At 40.0% G+C, this 16,247-nt stretch overlaps 1 protein-coding gene across 5 annotated transcripts in view; it reads left to right on the forward strand.

The window, feature by feature from the left end:
• Nucleotides 1–16,247, forward strand: part of LOC121317023 (NHS-like protein 1) — a 132,059-nt gene extending 115,812 nt beyond the window's left edge. For 2 of the 5 annotated variants that reach the window (XM_041252547.1, XM_041252549.1), the window contains exons 4-8: nucleotides 3,775–3,967; nucleotides 5,257–5,388; nucleotides 7,157–11,044; nucleotides 12,075–12,201; nucleotides 13,554–16,247. In XM_041252547.1, coding sequence (XP_041108481.1) covers nucleotides 3,775–3,967; nucleotides 5,257–5,388; nucleotides 7,157–11,044; nucleotides 12,075–12,201; nucleotides 13,554–14,256 — 5,043 coding nt within the window. In that variant the 3' untranslated portion in view covers nucleotides 14,257–16,247. The remainder of the gene's footprint in view (nucleotides 1–3,774; nucleotides 3,968–5,256; nucleotides 5,389–7,156; nucleotides 11,045–12,074; nucleotides 12,202–13,553) is intronic. The other 3 variants (XM_041252551.1, XM_041252550.1, XM_041252548.1) reach the window with 2 other exon arrangements.

The raw sequence follows: 16,247 nt of genomic DNA on the forward strand, positions 1-16,247 counted from the left end.
TGTCATTTGACAGAGCTGTAACCACTTTCACAAAAGTCAAATATATTAATTTAGTTGCAGTCTCTGGTTATATGTAATAATGTATGTGGTACAGTTGCTAAATAACCACCACCAATTCAGTAAGCAACCAAAACATTTTATTTAACACAGCTTATAGTATTAGTTTTTATTGTGGGTTATCAAAAAACCTGTATTGAAATAGCTTTACTCATAATATTATGTAGTCCTAGTTAAAGACTTATGTGCTTTACTGTCCTCTGGAGTTAACCATTTGAATTGCATCGCTTGATGGGCATCAGTGGGATATGTTCTATATTGTAAAACATTGTTAGCAATCTTATGAACTAAGAGTGAAGATGTTTCTACATAGTGTGTTATGTTTAAAGATTTACAATAATAACAAAACAAGAAGACGACAAATTTAGTAGTGCAGCATTTCACCTGCACAGCTTCTCTGATGTAGTCTCTCTCTCTCTCTCTCTCTCTCTCTCTCTCTCTCTCTCTCTCTCTCTCTCTCTCTCTCTCTCTCTCTCTCTCTCTCTTTTTTTTAACTTTAATTTTGCCCTCGTGTAACTGGTTTTGACAGTTCAAGCATTCCAAGATAATAAATAAATAAATAAATAAATACAAAGCAAACAATGCCGATACTAGCTGTGCCTGTTTGCATGTGACAGTGTGGGTTTCTGCTTCCAGAAGCTAACCACAGTGTGGTGTTATGAACTACATGTTGTTGTTTTGTTTCACTGTCCTGTTTTTGTGTTTGTTCTTTTTTCTCTCTTATTTAGCAGTCTAATCTATTAGACTGCCTCAGTCAGTCTTGCCTTAATGTCTGCTGTCATTTGACTCCCAGGAAACACAAGGTACCTAGCCTGACTATGGCTGCTCCTCGTCCCCCCATTTTGTGCCTGATTGCAGCTTGATGCAGCCGTGCCTTGAGAATCTTCGTGGTTCTGTACCCCAGTGCTTCCTTCATTTCTGTGCTTGAATACCTCTATTACACCCAGTTAGGCTTTACTAGGTGCTGTGTACCTGTGTGTGGAAGTGCTTTGCTGTGTTTTATGTGGTAGTACCCAAATTATTTTAGGAAACATCTAGAATGGAGTAAATCCTTTCCTAATCCTTAACTAAAGACTTAAGTACTTCTACATAAAACAAGAGGCTTTGTAACTCTGGCACAGTGAGGCTATTGTTTAGCATTACAACAACACTACCTAAAAAAAGAACACTGGCCTTTTTAAGTACAGCAAGAGCATGCTATTTGCTTTGTCACTGCAGCTTGGCAATTGTTCATACACAAGACATATTGTTTTTTGCTTTTGGGGCTTTATGTCTGTCTGTCTGGTTATTGAATACATCTATCTGTTTATATCCCTTACCAGTGTATACATTGGAAATATATGTTTATTTAACACAAATTATCTATGCATTGTACAGTTTATAGTGTTCTATATTGCTAGGTTTTCTTCTGAGGGTTATCAGTTTTTGTTTTAGCCATGAAAACCCTGTGGGAACTAGCTAAAATTACAAGAGATAAATGGCTTCTGACACTCAACACAACACTACAGCTTTACCAGACAGTGGAGCTCTGTGCCTGTAGACAAACATAATCACACTTGTGAACAGACTTAAACAGAGGGACATAAGTGTCCATTTACCAGCTACTGAATAATTGTAATTCATGTAATGCTATTGTGAGTACTTAATTAAAGAAACTATTCTTGGTTTATTTTTGGTTTATTCAATTGTTTTCTATTTAATTACTCTTCTGTCAGCACTATAAGCGTCATCAGCATGCTGTATGTTTGTTTATAATGCCTACATTGAAGTAGTAATGACAGATCCTTGATCTGTATAACACTCAAGCTGTATATATGCAGCTGTATGTTGCTGTTTAAGAGCATGCAGTTTACAGAATGGCATAATCATAGTTGGTATAAATTTTATTGGTGATTTATGGTGATATACATTTTGTCAAAATATATACTAAATGCAGATTTCCACATCTTGATAGACCTAAAATAATAAATAACCCCCCACAGAACCCTGTGTATCACATGCATGTGATTATGCAGTTTTTAGTTTAATGAGCATGGACGTATTTTAGACGAGGCAAACTGTACATTTTTCTGCTATCACTGAGATACAGTAAGAGATTATTTGACAGTTGTACAGTAATAACAGCTCCATTTGTGAAATGACTGTATCCCTTATCCTGGATCACTGAGCATGTGAACAATGTCTCCTGAAAAGCAGCAATGCTATAGAACAGATTGTTTGCCTGGTCACGTTTACCCGATCCCTGGTGTCCGCTCGAACAGCTGAGTTTTTCAGCACTGCGGCCCTGACAGTAATGCAGTCTGACAAGATCCTCAAGTTCAAAGAAAAGTAGGTTAGTGGGCCTTAATGGCATCAGCTTTGAGAACACAAAACCACAGGCTTTTGTTTTCACGTTGTCGTCTGTATACCCTAATAAGTAATGACAAGGAGCCAAAGTCACATATCGCCAATAAAAATCACTTTGATAATCCAGCATTGCTAACACAAGAGACATAGGCTTACAAATCTGTAGGCAGCGCTCTTTGAGAACAACAAGTAAGTTTGTATTATTTAAACTTCTCCAGTGCAATATTCAGCAGTACTGCTTGGGTTTATGATTTGTATTCGTTAGCGGTTCAATTTACAGATTGAAGTTTAAGATTCAGTTTGTAATTGTGGCTGTTTTAAATTAGCCTTTGTGTAAGTATTAATAAGCTTATTTTGCAAAGTTGATGATGCTTATACAATGTCATTGCTGTGCTGTAACAGGAGACCTTGAAGTTTCTTAGGCAGCTCTTGTAAAATGAGTTGTGTGCTAGACTGTTACAAGGTCTTTGATTAAAAATCCCAAACCTATACTATAAATAGCTGGATAATTAATGTGTTTCTGTTTTATCTTTACAAGATGCATTTGGTACTTTGACGGGCGTATAGATGGTGTGTAGCCTCGTTCAAAATTAATTAAAGCACAAGTTCCTAGCTTTGTGTTTTGTTGTTTGGCGCAGTTAATACAGTATCTCAGTTTTAATTCTGAATGTACATAATATTGTGGTAACTAGCATGCTCCTCTGTGAACTGGTTAGCTTCCCATGTTTTGTTTACATGACGTGTCTTGATTTAAGAGTGAGTAACCTTTTATAACAACCAACAATGTTATTAAAGTTAAATTAGTAGTGATTATGTATAATTAATTATGTAACATTAATTAAAAAAATAATAGTCCACATTATAATGTGATAACAGTTAGTAATCAGATATAAAAACCTATTGCATGGTCAAGGTTAAATTTAAATTATTTTATTTAATATGCAGTAACCTGATTTTAAAGTTCATAGAATTTGAAATGCTATAAATTGTTCAAGGTTAAATTAATTGTGTAAAATGAAAGTAATATATGGTTACAAGATTCATGTTAATAGTCCCTATGGTGAGATATGTTTGTGTGAGTTATTACGATTAGAAAGGACAGTGTAATTGCAAGTTTGAGTTTAATCTTAAGGTAAAATAGCAAGGCGTGGTAAAAGTTCATTACATAATTAATTTAAAAATGGTAAACTATTATACATAAACTGTAAAGGGACATCAAATAAATTTATATTTGACATCTTAAGTACAAGATTTAATACTATTAATGTTTAAAAAAATGTTCACATAATAAAGAATGGCAGTACAGTTAATGTCAAACTGACAGCCTTCCTTCTCTTCCCTAACATTAAAATCCCTCATTTGCTTCTGAAGTCCACAGTTTTATCGGCCAAGGATGAGAAGCTAATGTATTCCATGAGACCCAACACTCTGGTACTTGGTGACGTTTCTGATATTGACATCCAGACCAACTGGACCAAGTCCCTCCCACTGCCGACCCCTGAGGAGAAGATGCGCCAACAGGCCCAGGCTGTGCAGGCTGACGTCGTTCCCATCAATGTAACAGGTAGGCTTCTGGACCTAGACTGGGCACTACCTATTGCAATACATTCACTCTGCCAGCTGACTGAGTTAAGTAATATAAGTCTGTGTTTGTTCCACATAGCTAGAAGAACATTGGTCTCTGAACCTAAAGACCAGGGCTCAATCCTCAGTTGCTGTGTTTTGATTATGTTAAAGATGGTTACAGTAACTGCCAATGATAGACAAGCCCAAGCTGCAACAGGACCTGGATAAGGGCATCAATAGGCCAGATGAAGAACCTCTTTTAAAGTAGCGGGAATATATTGTACAGTGTTTCAAACTTTATTCAGTTGAGCAATATAAAGGCCTGTGTCACTGCTCTACAAATGAAGCATGTCTCTTCAAGCATATCAAACAGTTAGTTGTTTTCTGAACCTCAAAGGGGTTTGTTGTTTAGTTGCTACCTTTTATATTATGTTAAGGATGCTGAGGAAACCTACATTGACTGTGTATAATCTCACTTCAGCATCACTTCATTATGGTGATTTTTTTTGCATTTGTCATTTGTAATACTTCAAGTTTTTATATAATTTTATATTGACAAGGTTTTGCTTCACTACAGCTTAAGAGAAGCTCATGTTAACACACCATTTTTGCAATTCTTTAGGAGCAACTACTCAAAGGTCAGGGGCTCTTATTTGATGTTCTCTCTTAATCGTCTCATTCGGAATGTAATAATTATATAAACATTGTACAATTACCTCGGATTTCTAAAAGGTTTCAGAAATCAAACAACAAGTTTTAACAGGTGATATGATGCTAGGGATTTAAATGTATTAAAGCTGTGATATTGTGCCACAACTTTTTGTTTTATAAAAATAAGTTGAACAAATCATGATTTGATGGAGAATTTAACCAAGCATGTTGCTAATTGTTCTGTTGTTATTGTGAACTTTGTATTTGGTTTTATAAACATATTCACACACACACACACTTGGCCTAACCCACCTCACACCATGTTTACACAGATAATTGAAATTTCCAATGAGAATAAACTGCCGTTTGCTTTTTATTACAAAGATCACGATAACTATTGTTTGTTCAACTGCCCTTAACCTTTGAATGGTGGCTCTCTGTCCTGTTGTCAATGCGTTCAGCCACTTATCCTGTGAGCTTGAACACATTCTTCACTTCACAATGTTCAGCTGTAGTTGTGCACTAACAGACCATGTCAATATACAGTTTGGGCATATTTTGTATTTGTCATCACAGCATGAAATCTGCATGCTTGTCATTAACCACTGGTTTGCTTGCTGTGCTACTTTACATTAGGGAAGACTTTTGACCGTCAGGCCAGCATCCGGCGGTCCTTAGTTAACTCTGACACTGTGGTAAGATGTCCGAAGAAAGTCAAAAGGAGAAAGACAATTACAGGGGTTCCCGACAACATCCAGAAGGAACTAGGTATGGCTCATCAGTACTGTATTCTATCTCTCCACCTGCATTAGCCTCCTATACTTAACTAATTCCATTTGTCAACCCTCATACAAATACAGTCTGATAGCCTCTAACGGGGGTTGCAATAAAGCAGAGTCCATTTTTCTGGCCTTACAAGGTCTGTATTCGTGATGTATACCACTCAAAGTTTATTGGTCAAGGGAATGTTTAATTTTAGTTAATATCTGATGAGACATTAATGGGTGGTAAAAGTCAGATTCAACATTTCATTCAAAAGTGATTTTTTTTTTATAACAACCCTGTATGTTGAGAAATGAAAAAAAGACATCTTCATAGGAGAAAGAGTGGGGAATAGATATCTGTCAGCTATACGCAATACTGTTGTATGGTATAATGCAAGTTTGTTGGGTAGGGGGAGGTTGGGGGGGGGTAAATGTGTTTTTAATTTGTATTATGTACCCCAGGCAGCTTTTACAGACTAGTTGTTTCCCAGCAAAGAGACAGGGTTCAGTAGGTCATTCTTGTAATGTGCAATACATTATCATGCATAAACAGAATGATCACAATTAGACCACATAGCAATCCAGCTTCAAAAGTTATTTGGTCATTATTGTACATTTGTCTGTAACATACTGTTTCAGGCCATCATATCATTTGCATCCTTTGTTTTTTGTTTTGTATTCTAATCCTTGGTAATAAGTAAAAATGCATCCATAGTGTTATGTTGTATGTAAAGCCTTGGTTTGCATTTGTAGATCAACTCATACCCATATATTATTACATATCATATTATTGCATGAATTGCATCAGGAGTGTGAGTTGGGAGGGAAGGGTTCTTCACATAGGGGACAACATTCCTAGAAAATGGTACATGTTGTTTTAAAAGCTCTTAGTCAGGTATCAGATACCAGTACAGAATCTCTTGCAGCTGTTTCTCAAGCCCTGCTGGATGAGAGCCCCACACCCACAGGCTGGTACAACTGCTTCATCTTCACGTGTACTTTCCATCAGGAGTGAATAGCGTGATAATTACAATTTGATGGTGTTTGTACAGTTTCTGCCTAACCTTTCCATGTTGAACCTTTGTGGGTGGTGTTTTTTGTCAGCTGTTCTGTGTCCGTAAGTTGAAAATGACTTGTCCTGCTTGACGTGTGACTTTGTTTTACTGCCCTAGCACAGGTGAGAAGGAAAGAGTTCTCACATATGTACACAAAGAGCTGCTACAGAACGTCATTGTAATGCAAAAAAATAGCATTGCAAAACGATGTAAACATTCAGAAATGTAAGAACATTGTCCAGTGCCATCAATATGTCAGTTTCCGTGCTCCATACTTACATAAAGACAAACAGCAGTTAAATGAATGAATCTTTAAAAAATTGCACTTCAGTCAATAATTTCTTATGGTTAATCTTTTTTATTTTTATTTTATCCAATGTACTTGTACAAGTAATGTGATGATCTGTAAAATCACTTAAGTTCAGAAGAAGGAAACATATGCCACAGCTGTTGTTTATTGGCGCTTGGTATGTTTTTCCATGGTAGGCGCCGTGTGAATTAAGTTGGAGATTTGGGGCTTGTCCATTTGCTTATCTCTTTGCAGATTTACAGCAGACCCAAAAACTATGCTAACTAGGTTGTCAGTAAATCACTCCTGTTTTTTTTATATATTGTTAAAGGACTATTTAGATGGGATTAAATAGAGAGAGCTGAAGATACTTGTACAAATATATTTACTTTTCTGTTTCTCCCTTTTTTTATTTCTGTTTTTTTCAGCTGGGCATAATGAACTTCGGGGTCACTCAATGTACATCCCAGGTCAATATTCCACTCTAGGTAGGATAGGTAGTGGGCACTCTGCCTTGCAGAGATCAGAGACAAGGGATTTCAGCTGTCAGACAGAAGAAATTAAAATAGTGCCACCGTCAGTGAGAAGAATTCGAGCACAGAAGGGACAAGGCATTGCTGCTCAGATGTCCCTGCCCAACTCTTCTTCTGGGAACAGGTCTACAGCCAATGACACTGAGGGAGTCCTATTTCTTCCCCAGATTAATGGCGACCTCCGTTTCCATAGCCTACCAAGATCTGGAGCAAGGGTGTCCTTGCAGTCAATGGACAAATCTGACAGGGCTGTATATAAATCTGAAGAGACCTCTTGCAGCACCTTGCCACGGCAGATCAGCAAACTTCAAGTGGATGAAAGCGTGATCCATCTGAGGAATACACCCATGACAGGAACACTACCAAGGCCCAAGTCCCAAGAAGTAAGAAGCTTCCAAAGCGATAGAGTGACAAGCCCAGCCTGTGTGGTGTCCCCTCACGCAACTTACTCAACAAGTGTCATACCCAATGCCACACTACCCTCATCGACAGAGGTGATAACAATTCACACCACTCAAAATTCAAGGAAATCAAATAACAAGACAAACTCAACATCTACATATGCACCAGCCAGGCCCATCAGTACTATATCCATGAGCAATGGGATTGGCTTGAAGGAAGAACAAAATTCTTCTTTTACTCCTGCAACACCATCTTGCTGTGATTCAGCTGCGTCCTTGAGTATAGGAAGTAACACAGAGACAGGATCACAGTGCAGTACTTTGGATGGAAGAAACAGCTGCAGTATGAAGGATGCAAGAAGTGATTCCAGTTACTCGGAAAGCAGTTTCCATAGCAGGAGCACAATCCCTGCTGATCAGTGGATATATGACACACCTGAGAATGTCCTGCCTCATAAGTCTTTGACATCAAGTTGCTCCACGCCAGTCAATCACATTTACAGTAGCTTAGAGAGAAGTTCTAGTAAAACTGACACCAGCTCCTTGTATTCCATGGACAATGACGGTTACTACACCTCCATGCATCTCGACTCTGGGCTTAAAGCCAGAAGCCAGTATGGAAGCAGTAGTATGGGGAACTCGAGACACAGTATGTATGAAAGTAGAGCCCATCAAAGCCAGGATGACAGGTTAAGTCTAAACAGTGATAAGTCACTGTCACGTACCATTTCTTTGAAGAAGTCAAAGAAGCCGCCTCTGCCCCCTTCTAGGACCGACTCCTTAAGACGTAAACCAGGTAAAAAGTCTAACTCCAATGGGCCAGTCTTGAACGAAACACTGATAGCCACCTTGCAGCAATCGCTGCAGCTCAATCTGAAGTGCAAGAGTGGATCGACCCCATCACAGAGCCCCTCCAGTGACTATGATGACCCCTGGGTGTTGCGCTCCCGAAGCCAGAGCACAGTCAGTGCCAGCAGCAGCAGCAGCATGTCCACCTCTGGGCCAAACATCTACTCCATTTGCCCTGTCACCCCTTCACAGAGTGATACCAGCAGTATCAGGTCAGAGTACGCTGATGCCTGGGGATATTACGTGGACTTCCCTGGGGTCCAAGACAGTCAACTGAAGTCTGCAAGTGTTGGTGCAGTTCTTGGGGATTATGGCAATGGTTGCAGCCTCCCCAGTGGGTCAAGGGCTTTCAACCTGCAACAAGCACCAGGCACATCTGTAAAGACAAAGATGACCACCTCTCCAGATAAGGTGCGCCGAGTAACCTCACCATCCAGCGGGTACTCGAGCCAATCCAATACTCCCACTGCTGGCACTCCAGTGCCAGTCTTCTTGAGGTCTATGTCACCTGCAGGTGGGAAGTCCAAGCCAAAAGTGCCTGAAAGGAAGTCATCCTTGTTATCATCTGTGTCTGTCTCCTCCTCTTCTACATCCTTGTCATCAAATACTTCTGACACACCAAGGAATCATGCCAATCTCATGAATCCTCCGCCTCCACCCCCTCCATTACCTCAACCTGGCATTCCTATGGCTCCTCCTCTCCCTCCTGGCTCTTTCATGGATCCCTTTTTTACCAGTGGCCCACCAAAGGCCCCTCCACCTCCCCCACCACTACTTCCCCCAAGCTCTTCCATGGTAACTTCATCTCCTGTCTTTACAGCAACTCAAATGTTTACTCCCCCACCCGCACCACCACTCCCTCCACTACTCCCACAAGTTCCTGCAATGACCTCTCCAACTGCACCCAACACCTCTCCTCCACACCCCACTTCTCCTAGCTTCCCTCCTCCTCCACTACTCCCACAAGTTCCTGCAATGACCTCTCCAACTGCACCCACCACCTCTCCTCCACATCCCACTTCTCCTAGCTTCCCTTCTCCTCCACTACTCCCACAAGTTCCTGGAATGACCTCTCCAACTGCACCCACCACCTCTCCTCCACATCCCACTTCTCCTAGCTTCCCTCCTCCTCCACTACTCCCACAAGTTCCTGGAATGACCTCTCCAACTGCACCCACCATCTCTCCTCTACATCCCACTTCTCCTAGCTTCCCTCCTCCTCCACTACTCCCACAAGTTCCTGCAATGACCTCTCCAACTGAACCCACCACCTCTCCTCCACATCCCACTTCTCCTAGCTTCCCTCCTCCTCCACTACTCCCACAAGTTCCTGGAATGACTTCTCCAACTGCACCCACCACCTCTCCTCCACACCCCACTTCTCCTACGTTCCCTTCTCCTCCAACAGAGGTCCTGTTGGATCCTTCCTTCACAATTGATGTTATCCACAGTCTGCCTTCTCCACCTCTTTTTCATGTTCATATTCCTGTTACTCCATTTCCCCCTCCCCCTCCTGCACCTCCTTTACCTGCTGTGGTTCCACCACCAGCTCCACCACTCAACCTGAAAGCCCTAAAAGTTGCCATTAAGCCTACAAATCCTGCCAGTATCTTCAACAATCAGCATCCTGCTTCCAGTGATAAGGGAAAGAGGCCTACTTCTAATCAGCTTGAATCCAGCAAGACAATGATGCCACTCATCACACCTAAAACCCTTCAGATGGTGCAATTGAGGTCTGTCAGAAAGCCAGAAATACTAGAATTTGAAAAGACTACCCAAAATCCTCAGGTAAAAGGTGAACTTATTAATTCCCAGAATCCTTCTTCACCGGAAAAGCCCAAATTGCTGGAACGTCCATCTTCATTGCAGACTAGTTCCACGATAAATGGCTTGAAGAAACCACCAACACCGGTTAAGAACTTCCAGTTAGTTATTGCTAAGGATGCTCAGATCTCTGAGGCAATATCAGGTCCAGCCACTAGCAATGACATGTCTGAAAACCCTACAATGCCAAACAAGTTGGATGTCTTCTCAGGGAGAACAGGTGAGCTTCAGCCTTGCTCTCACACAACCTCACCTCAGGAGAATGAAGCATCTCCATCTAAAGGAGGCAACACCACCCCTCCCAAAAAGAAACCCCTTGTCTTTTCAAAGAAACCCAACCTCACCCTGACTGTGCCGCCTGGGCAGACACTGTTGATCAAAGCAGAGAACCAAGACTTGACAAAGGCACATGTAACAAAGGTCCTAAGCCCTGAGAATGGGGTTTCAATTGCTACTGAAAACAGTGAGGAAGAGAATGGCCTACTCAAGGTGCTACAGAGTGGAGAGGAGACAGATTCTGGCAACTCGACTTCTGTAGCCAAAACCCCTGACTCTCTTTCCAGTGAGAGTACTGCAGATGGCTTTTGGAAGGTTCAGACCTCGCTTATCCAGCAGGAGGAACAGACCCTTTCAGACAACAAAAATATTTCAGATGTTGATGGAGACAGCAGCACTTCGGGATCCATAAGTTCCAAAGAAGATGAAAATGGTATGTTACTGATATGATTAATACTTAATGTTAATGTACAGAAATTGTCTAAGAGATGAAAGCAGTTTAGGTACAAGCTACAAATATTGTCATACACTTTCTTTTGTTTCTGTATTATGTTAACAAAAAAAAAAAGATGGATAAAATTATGCACGCAATGTAATATTTTGCTACTGAACAGTTAGTTAGTTGTATCACATCCAGCTATTCTATTACAGAATCAAGATATAAGCCTCTAGGCCACTTTGGTCAATGCCTTAGAACAGGAGAGACCTTTTGTCAAGTAATACCTCTATAAGAGACTGATATGACTGACAAATTAGTGCTGCTAAGAAATCCACAATCCAACTGGGCAAGTGTTTCTATTAAATTACTGAACAGTACCGTGTTGAAGGGATACGTGGAGGTTGAGCATTTCTTACCTTTGCTGCATGCTGGACTCCATTGAGGCCACTGTACACTAGAAAAACTTAGTTTTCTGTAATGCAATTTTATAGTTGTATATTTTGCTATTTATTTTTCTTGTATCATGACTGGTACTAAAAGTCATTCATTCACTAAGAATTGATTTTGCCTCTAGCTGAATGCACCCCTTCCTGCAGCACATTGTTTCAGGTGCCCAAGTTTAGTCTGTTTTGGAAGGATGCAAATATTCAATTCTCTTACAGTGTGAGATGCAAGGTCCTGCCTGGATTGCATGTGTTGTTGCTGCAGTTACCTCCAGGATCACACTTTTTTATTGTACTTTCTCAGCCCACTTTTAAACTAGTGATTTGGTTGCTGCTGGAATTAAGCCCTGTTTCCTCTTTAATTAGAAAGGGCAAATGTTCCACATGAGTACAGGAGGAAAACTGGAGATAAATGTGCACCAGCCAGCCCAAGTGGAGCTGTTATGAGAATTGAAGGGAAGGAATGGAATAAAAAACTGGGCAAACATATGGGACAGTAAAACACTTGGGACTTTGCCCTTAGTTTATCAGTAGTGTGTTTGTTAGTTATATTTACAATACACAAGTCCTATTTTTCGCAGGTGAGGTTTTTGAAACAAACACAGCTAGCTCATCGCCAGTATCAAGTACTTGTGGAGAAAGTTCTGAAGAGATGGCTACACCAACTAGACCCAGAACTACAGATGATTTGTTTGCCGCTATACACAGGTAACTTGTTTGTTTTGCTACATGTTCCATCATGTTTTCCAGTCCTAACTGCACATATTGAACAACACTATATCTGTTGTAGCAGCAGTACACCCTATAAAACAGTATAAAGACCAACTGCACAGCAAAACCCTGGTCCTTCCAGCCACTAAAGAAAACTGCATTATAATATCCTTACGTGGTATTATTCAAATGATTGTGTGAAAGGATGCATTACACAAACAGCAGTAAATATCATTAGAAGATACAAGAACATAGTTGGTTAAGTTTTTAGTGGATAAAGTGGTCCCTGAGTCTTAACTACAATGGTGTTAGATATTCTGGTGTGGAAATTCTTAGTGGAGAATGGGTACTGTATGCACTGCATTTTTTTCCCTGTATTTTCTCTTATCCTACTTCTCCTCATGATTCTGTTTTAAGTGTCATCTTTGTTCCAAATCATTTTTCTTTGCTTGTTTTTATTCCTCTTTGGGGTTAACTGAAGCAGTGTGGGACACAGGCTGGAAGCTAATGCTTCATGGCAGGCGTGGCTTAGACTGGCAAGTAACCTTGTAATCAGCTGGTCATATGATCCAGTGTATGACTAGTGCAGGATTAGAGCTGTGTCGCCCATAGCCACTCTAGAAAGGTGAATTATAGCACCACTTCTCCCAAGCTGAATTATGCTGGTAATCATGTCAAAATGGCACATTCAATCAGTAGTAACCTAAAGTTCTGAAACCTTGGCACAAAGAAAATACACATTAAGTGTTTTCTGTTTTACTGTATCTGCAGCCCCCTTGTGGAAAAACTAATGGACTGCAACACAATTCTATAATGTGAAATATTTATCTTAGCATTTTTTTTCAATAGCAATAACAATGTTAATATCTTAATAGTGTAATTCAGCTTTGAAGTATTAGTTTATAGACGTTTAAGAGAAACTCTTGATATATTGCTGTATTCTCCTAACCAGGCAGTACCAGTGATTATTTTCCATGCTTTCAATTATTGGTATTTCTACAAAAAGCACTGTTTGGGTTCAAGTTTAAAACATGAATATTGTGCTGCATCAGATTGTGCCTTGTGGAAAGCGTGGCCAAAAACGGGCTGTATAAGAAATAGATTACAATCTAATTAATTAGTTTGTAAATAATATTTATTTTAGAAAAAAAAAGGGGCAAATGGATTCTCTTCCAGTTGGTGTCCATTAGATGTATTTGGATTCAAAACTGTAAATAACAGTTTACCCCCTGATGTTGAATACATTATTAACCGCTGTTTCATGAGTATTTATTTTGTATTCATATTGAAGAAAACCAAACGACTCCTCAAAAATAATGAGGCTAACCTGTTTTCTTTCCAATTCCCAGATCCAAAAGGAGAGTTCTGGGGAGGAAGGACTCCGAGGAAGACCGTGCATGGAACCACTCCCCGTCTCCCCCTGTCACACCCACCGGAGGGGTCCCCAGCCTGGCCTCGCCGCACCGTCAGACAGGCTCCATCCAGCGCAGCATACGCAAATCTGCCACCAGCAGTGACAACTTCAAGGCCCTACTGTTGAAGAAGGGCAGTCGCTCTGAGACCAGCTTCCGCATGTCTGCCACAGAGATGCTGAAAAACACAGCTCCCAAATTCCAGAGGACATGCTCAGAGTCCACTCTGGATCTCCCTGACAGCCATAGCGGCTCCCCCGGGAAGAACAAGCCAGCACAGGATGAATGGGCCAAGAGCGAGGGGTTTCTACCCAGGAGAGACTCCCTCTTAGGCACCAAGTACGGTCGCTCACGCACGCCTCCATCAGCTGCCAGCAGCAGGTTCAATGCCCGTAACCGCATCCTCAGCAGCCCGATGACAGTCATTTGTGAGGGAGAGGGTGAACTGGCAGAATCAATTCACTCTAAGTCCACTTCCAGCTCAGGGAATGCAAACGAAATGTCCACAGGCATGTTTCAAAGCAGCCAAAACTTAGTACATACTTTACCATTGCAAGAAGAGACCTCCAGTCCTACTTCCCAAACAAAGAAATCTGAGAAAGTGTGTCCCTCTGAGAACTGCAATGGCACTTTATTGTAGGAACAAAGCAGTTAAGGGCTGGGGGACCCTCGAACTGACATTTCTGTGATAATCGTGGTAGGCAGAAAACTTTGAAGAGAAGCAACCCTACTTCGTACCGGGACTCTCCCTCACATGACAAATAGGGTGCTTTGGAGTGTTGAGGCTCTCGGAGAAAAAGGACTGTAAACTGAAGGCAGAGCCTGTGAAAACTGAACATTTCTTTTTTTGTAAGGATTGAAAATAAATCATGACTGCAATGTTTCTGTTTTATTTTCATCAGTTATTTTGCAGGAAATTACAAAAGTAGATAGAAAGCTAGGCTGTAACTTAGCAGTAGGTGGTAAACGGTGTAAGTTTTCAGGTAGTTTCTGCTGGGTTGAGCTGACATGAGTGGTGCTACAGTTTAAAGAAAGTAGCTGGGCTGGAACTAAAGGCAAATAGTTTCTTCTACAATTTTGACAAAAAGGAAAGCATTGAATTACTTTATGTGAGAATGCACAAAGTGAAGGTAACAAGACTTTTTTTCTTTCTTTTCATTGAATATGTTGTGCAAAAAACTGCTCCAGCCTTATTTAGTGGGTTTTTTAAAATTTTTTTATTGGTTCACTCCACCATGGAAAATGTGGTGTATTTTTATAGTACGTAAATCTTTTGATAACAATGAATATGGCTCATCAACACAGCCGGCCTCACATCTTTTTGTAGCAATATCTAAAATAGAAAGGGTTAAAACATATGTTGTAAAATAAAAAAAAAAAAAAAAAAAAAAAAAAAAATGTAAGACAGCTTGCCGAAACAGCATGAGGTGTTTATATAAAAACAAGATGGCACGGCCACAGTGAAAGTACATTGTAGGTTTTGAAAACCTTTGTAGATATGTTTTAGTGTGTAGATTTTGCACTACAATTACTATTTTTGGAAGAACTTACTGTTTGAGATAAAGGATGATGAAACATAACTGACCACCCTGACATACTTGCTAACATTTGGTTACCAAAGATAACGTTTTTTTTTTTTTTTTTTTTGTCAAAGTTCACAGTTAATTAAAGGAGTCTAACCTATGTTAACAGTTTTTCTTTTGGCAAACCTTTTGAAAACAGTAAAAACTGACTTGTGTGCTCATTGTGTATTGTTTTAACTTTTTACAACTGACACAATTTAATTTTCCTGTGCAGTTTTGTATTGTTTGTAAATATATAGAAACTGTAAAAGTACCTTTTGACGTCTTTATGCTTTACAGAATGTGTACATTTTTAGAACCTTTTTGAAAGAAAACCCCTTTGTAGACTATTTATTTTAGCACAGTGAAAACTGGCTGTGACTTTCGTTTGCAGTCGCATGTGTTGGTGTTCAGTAGTATTGTAAATTCAGAGACCTTTAAGAGAGCAGCGAATGCTGTGATTACATGCTTCCAATAAAGCAAGGCTGCTGAATGTGTCTGCTTCTGTAGTTTTCCCCAGCAATCACTGATATACAGCTGTCACAGTGATCGCTCACGCTGATTTACCAGTCTATTACAGACCTCTCAGGCCTGAACGGAATGAATTTCATGTATGTCAACACACTATTTCTGTCTTGCAAGGTGTTCAGTGTAAGTAAAATTAATAAGAATATATAGCATTTATATTTTAGATGAAAACACTTGTGGACCATTTTACATTTTGAGAAAAAATATAGACCACTGTAGGCCAGAAGGGAATTTTTAAAAAATCTACTTTATTTGTTTCATGAAGGTCCATCATGCACATAGCACCTTTAGAAATATGTACTAGGATGAATGGGTCAGAGAACCCATGCCATGAAAAAGCCATAATGGGATAATGTACTTTTATACCTTGCTCTTGCAAAATGTGTAATTTAACGGCTGTATTGCTCTCTGATGAAAAAGTACCGATATTCAATGAGCTTCTCATCTTACACTGGAAGAGTATACATTACAGTTCTGGGAGCTGTTAGCACATTGGGGACTGCATGCTGAACAGCTTAGAATGAAAGAAAGAGGGAAACCA

Source organism: Polyodon spathula, chromosome 6, assembly GCF_017654505.1.
Source record: "Polyodon spathula isolate WHYD16114869_AA chromosome 6, ASM1765450v1, whole genome shotgun sequence".
In the NCBI taxonomy this organism is placed as follows: Eukaryota; Metazoa; Chordata; class Actinopteri; order Acipenseriformes; family Polyodontidae; genus Polyodon; species Polyodon spathula.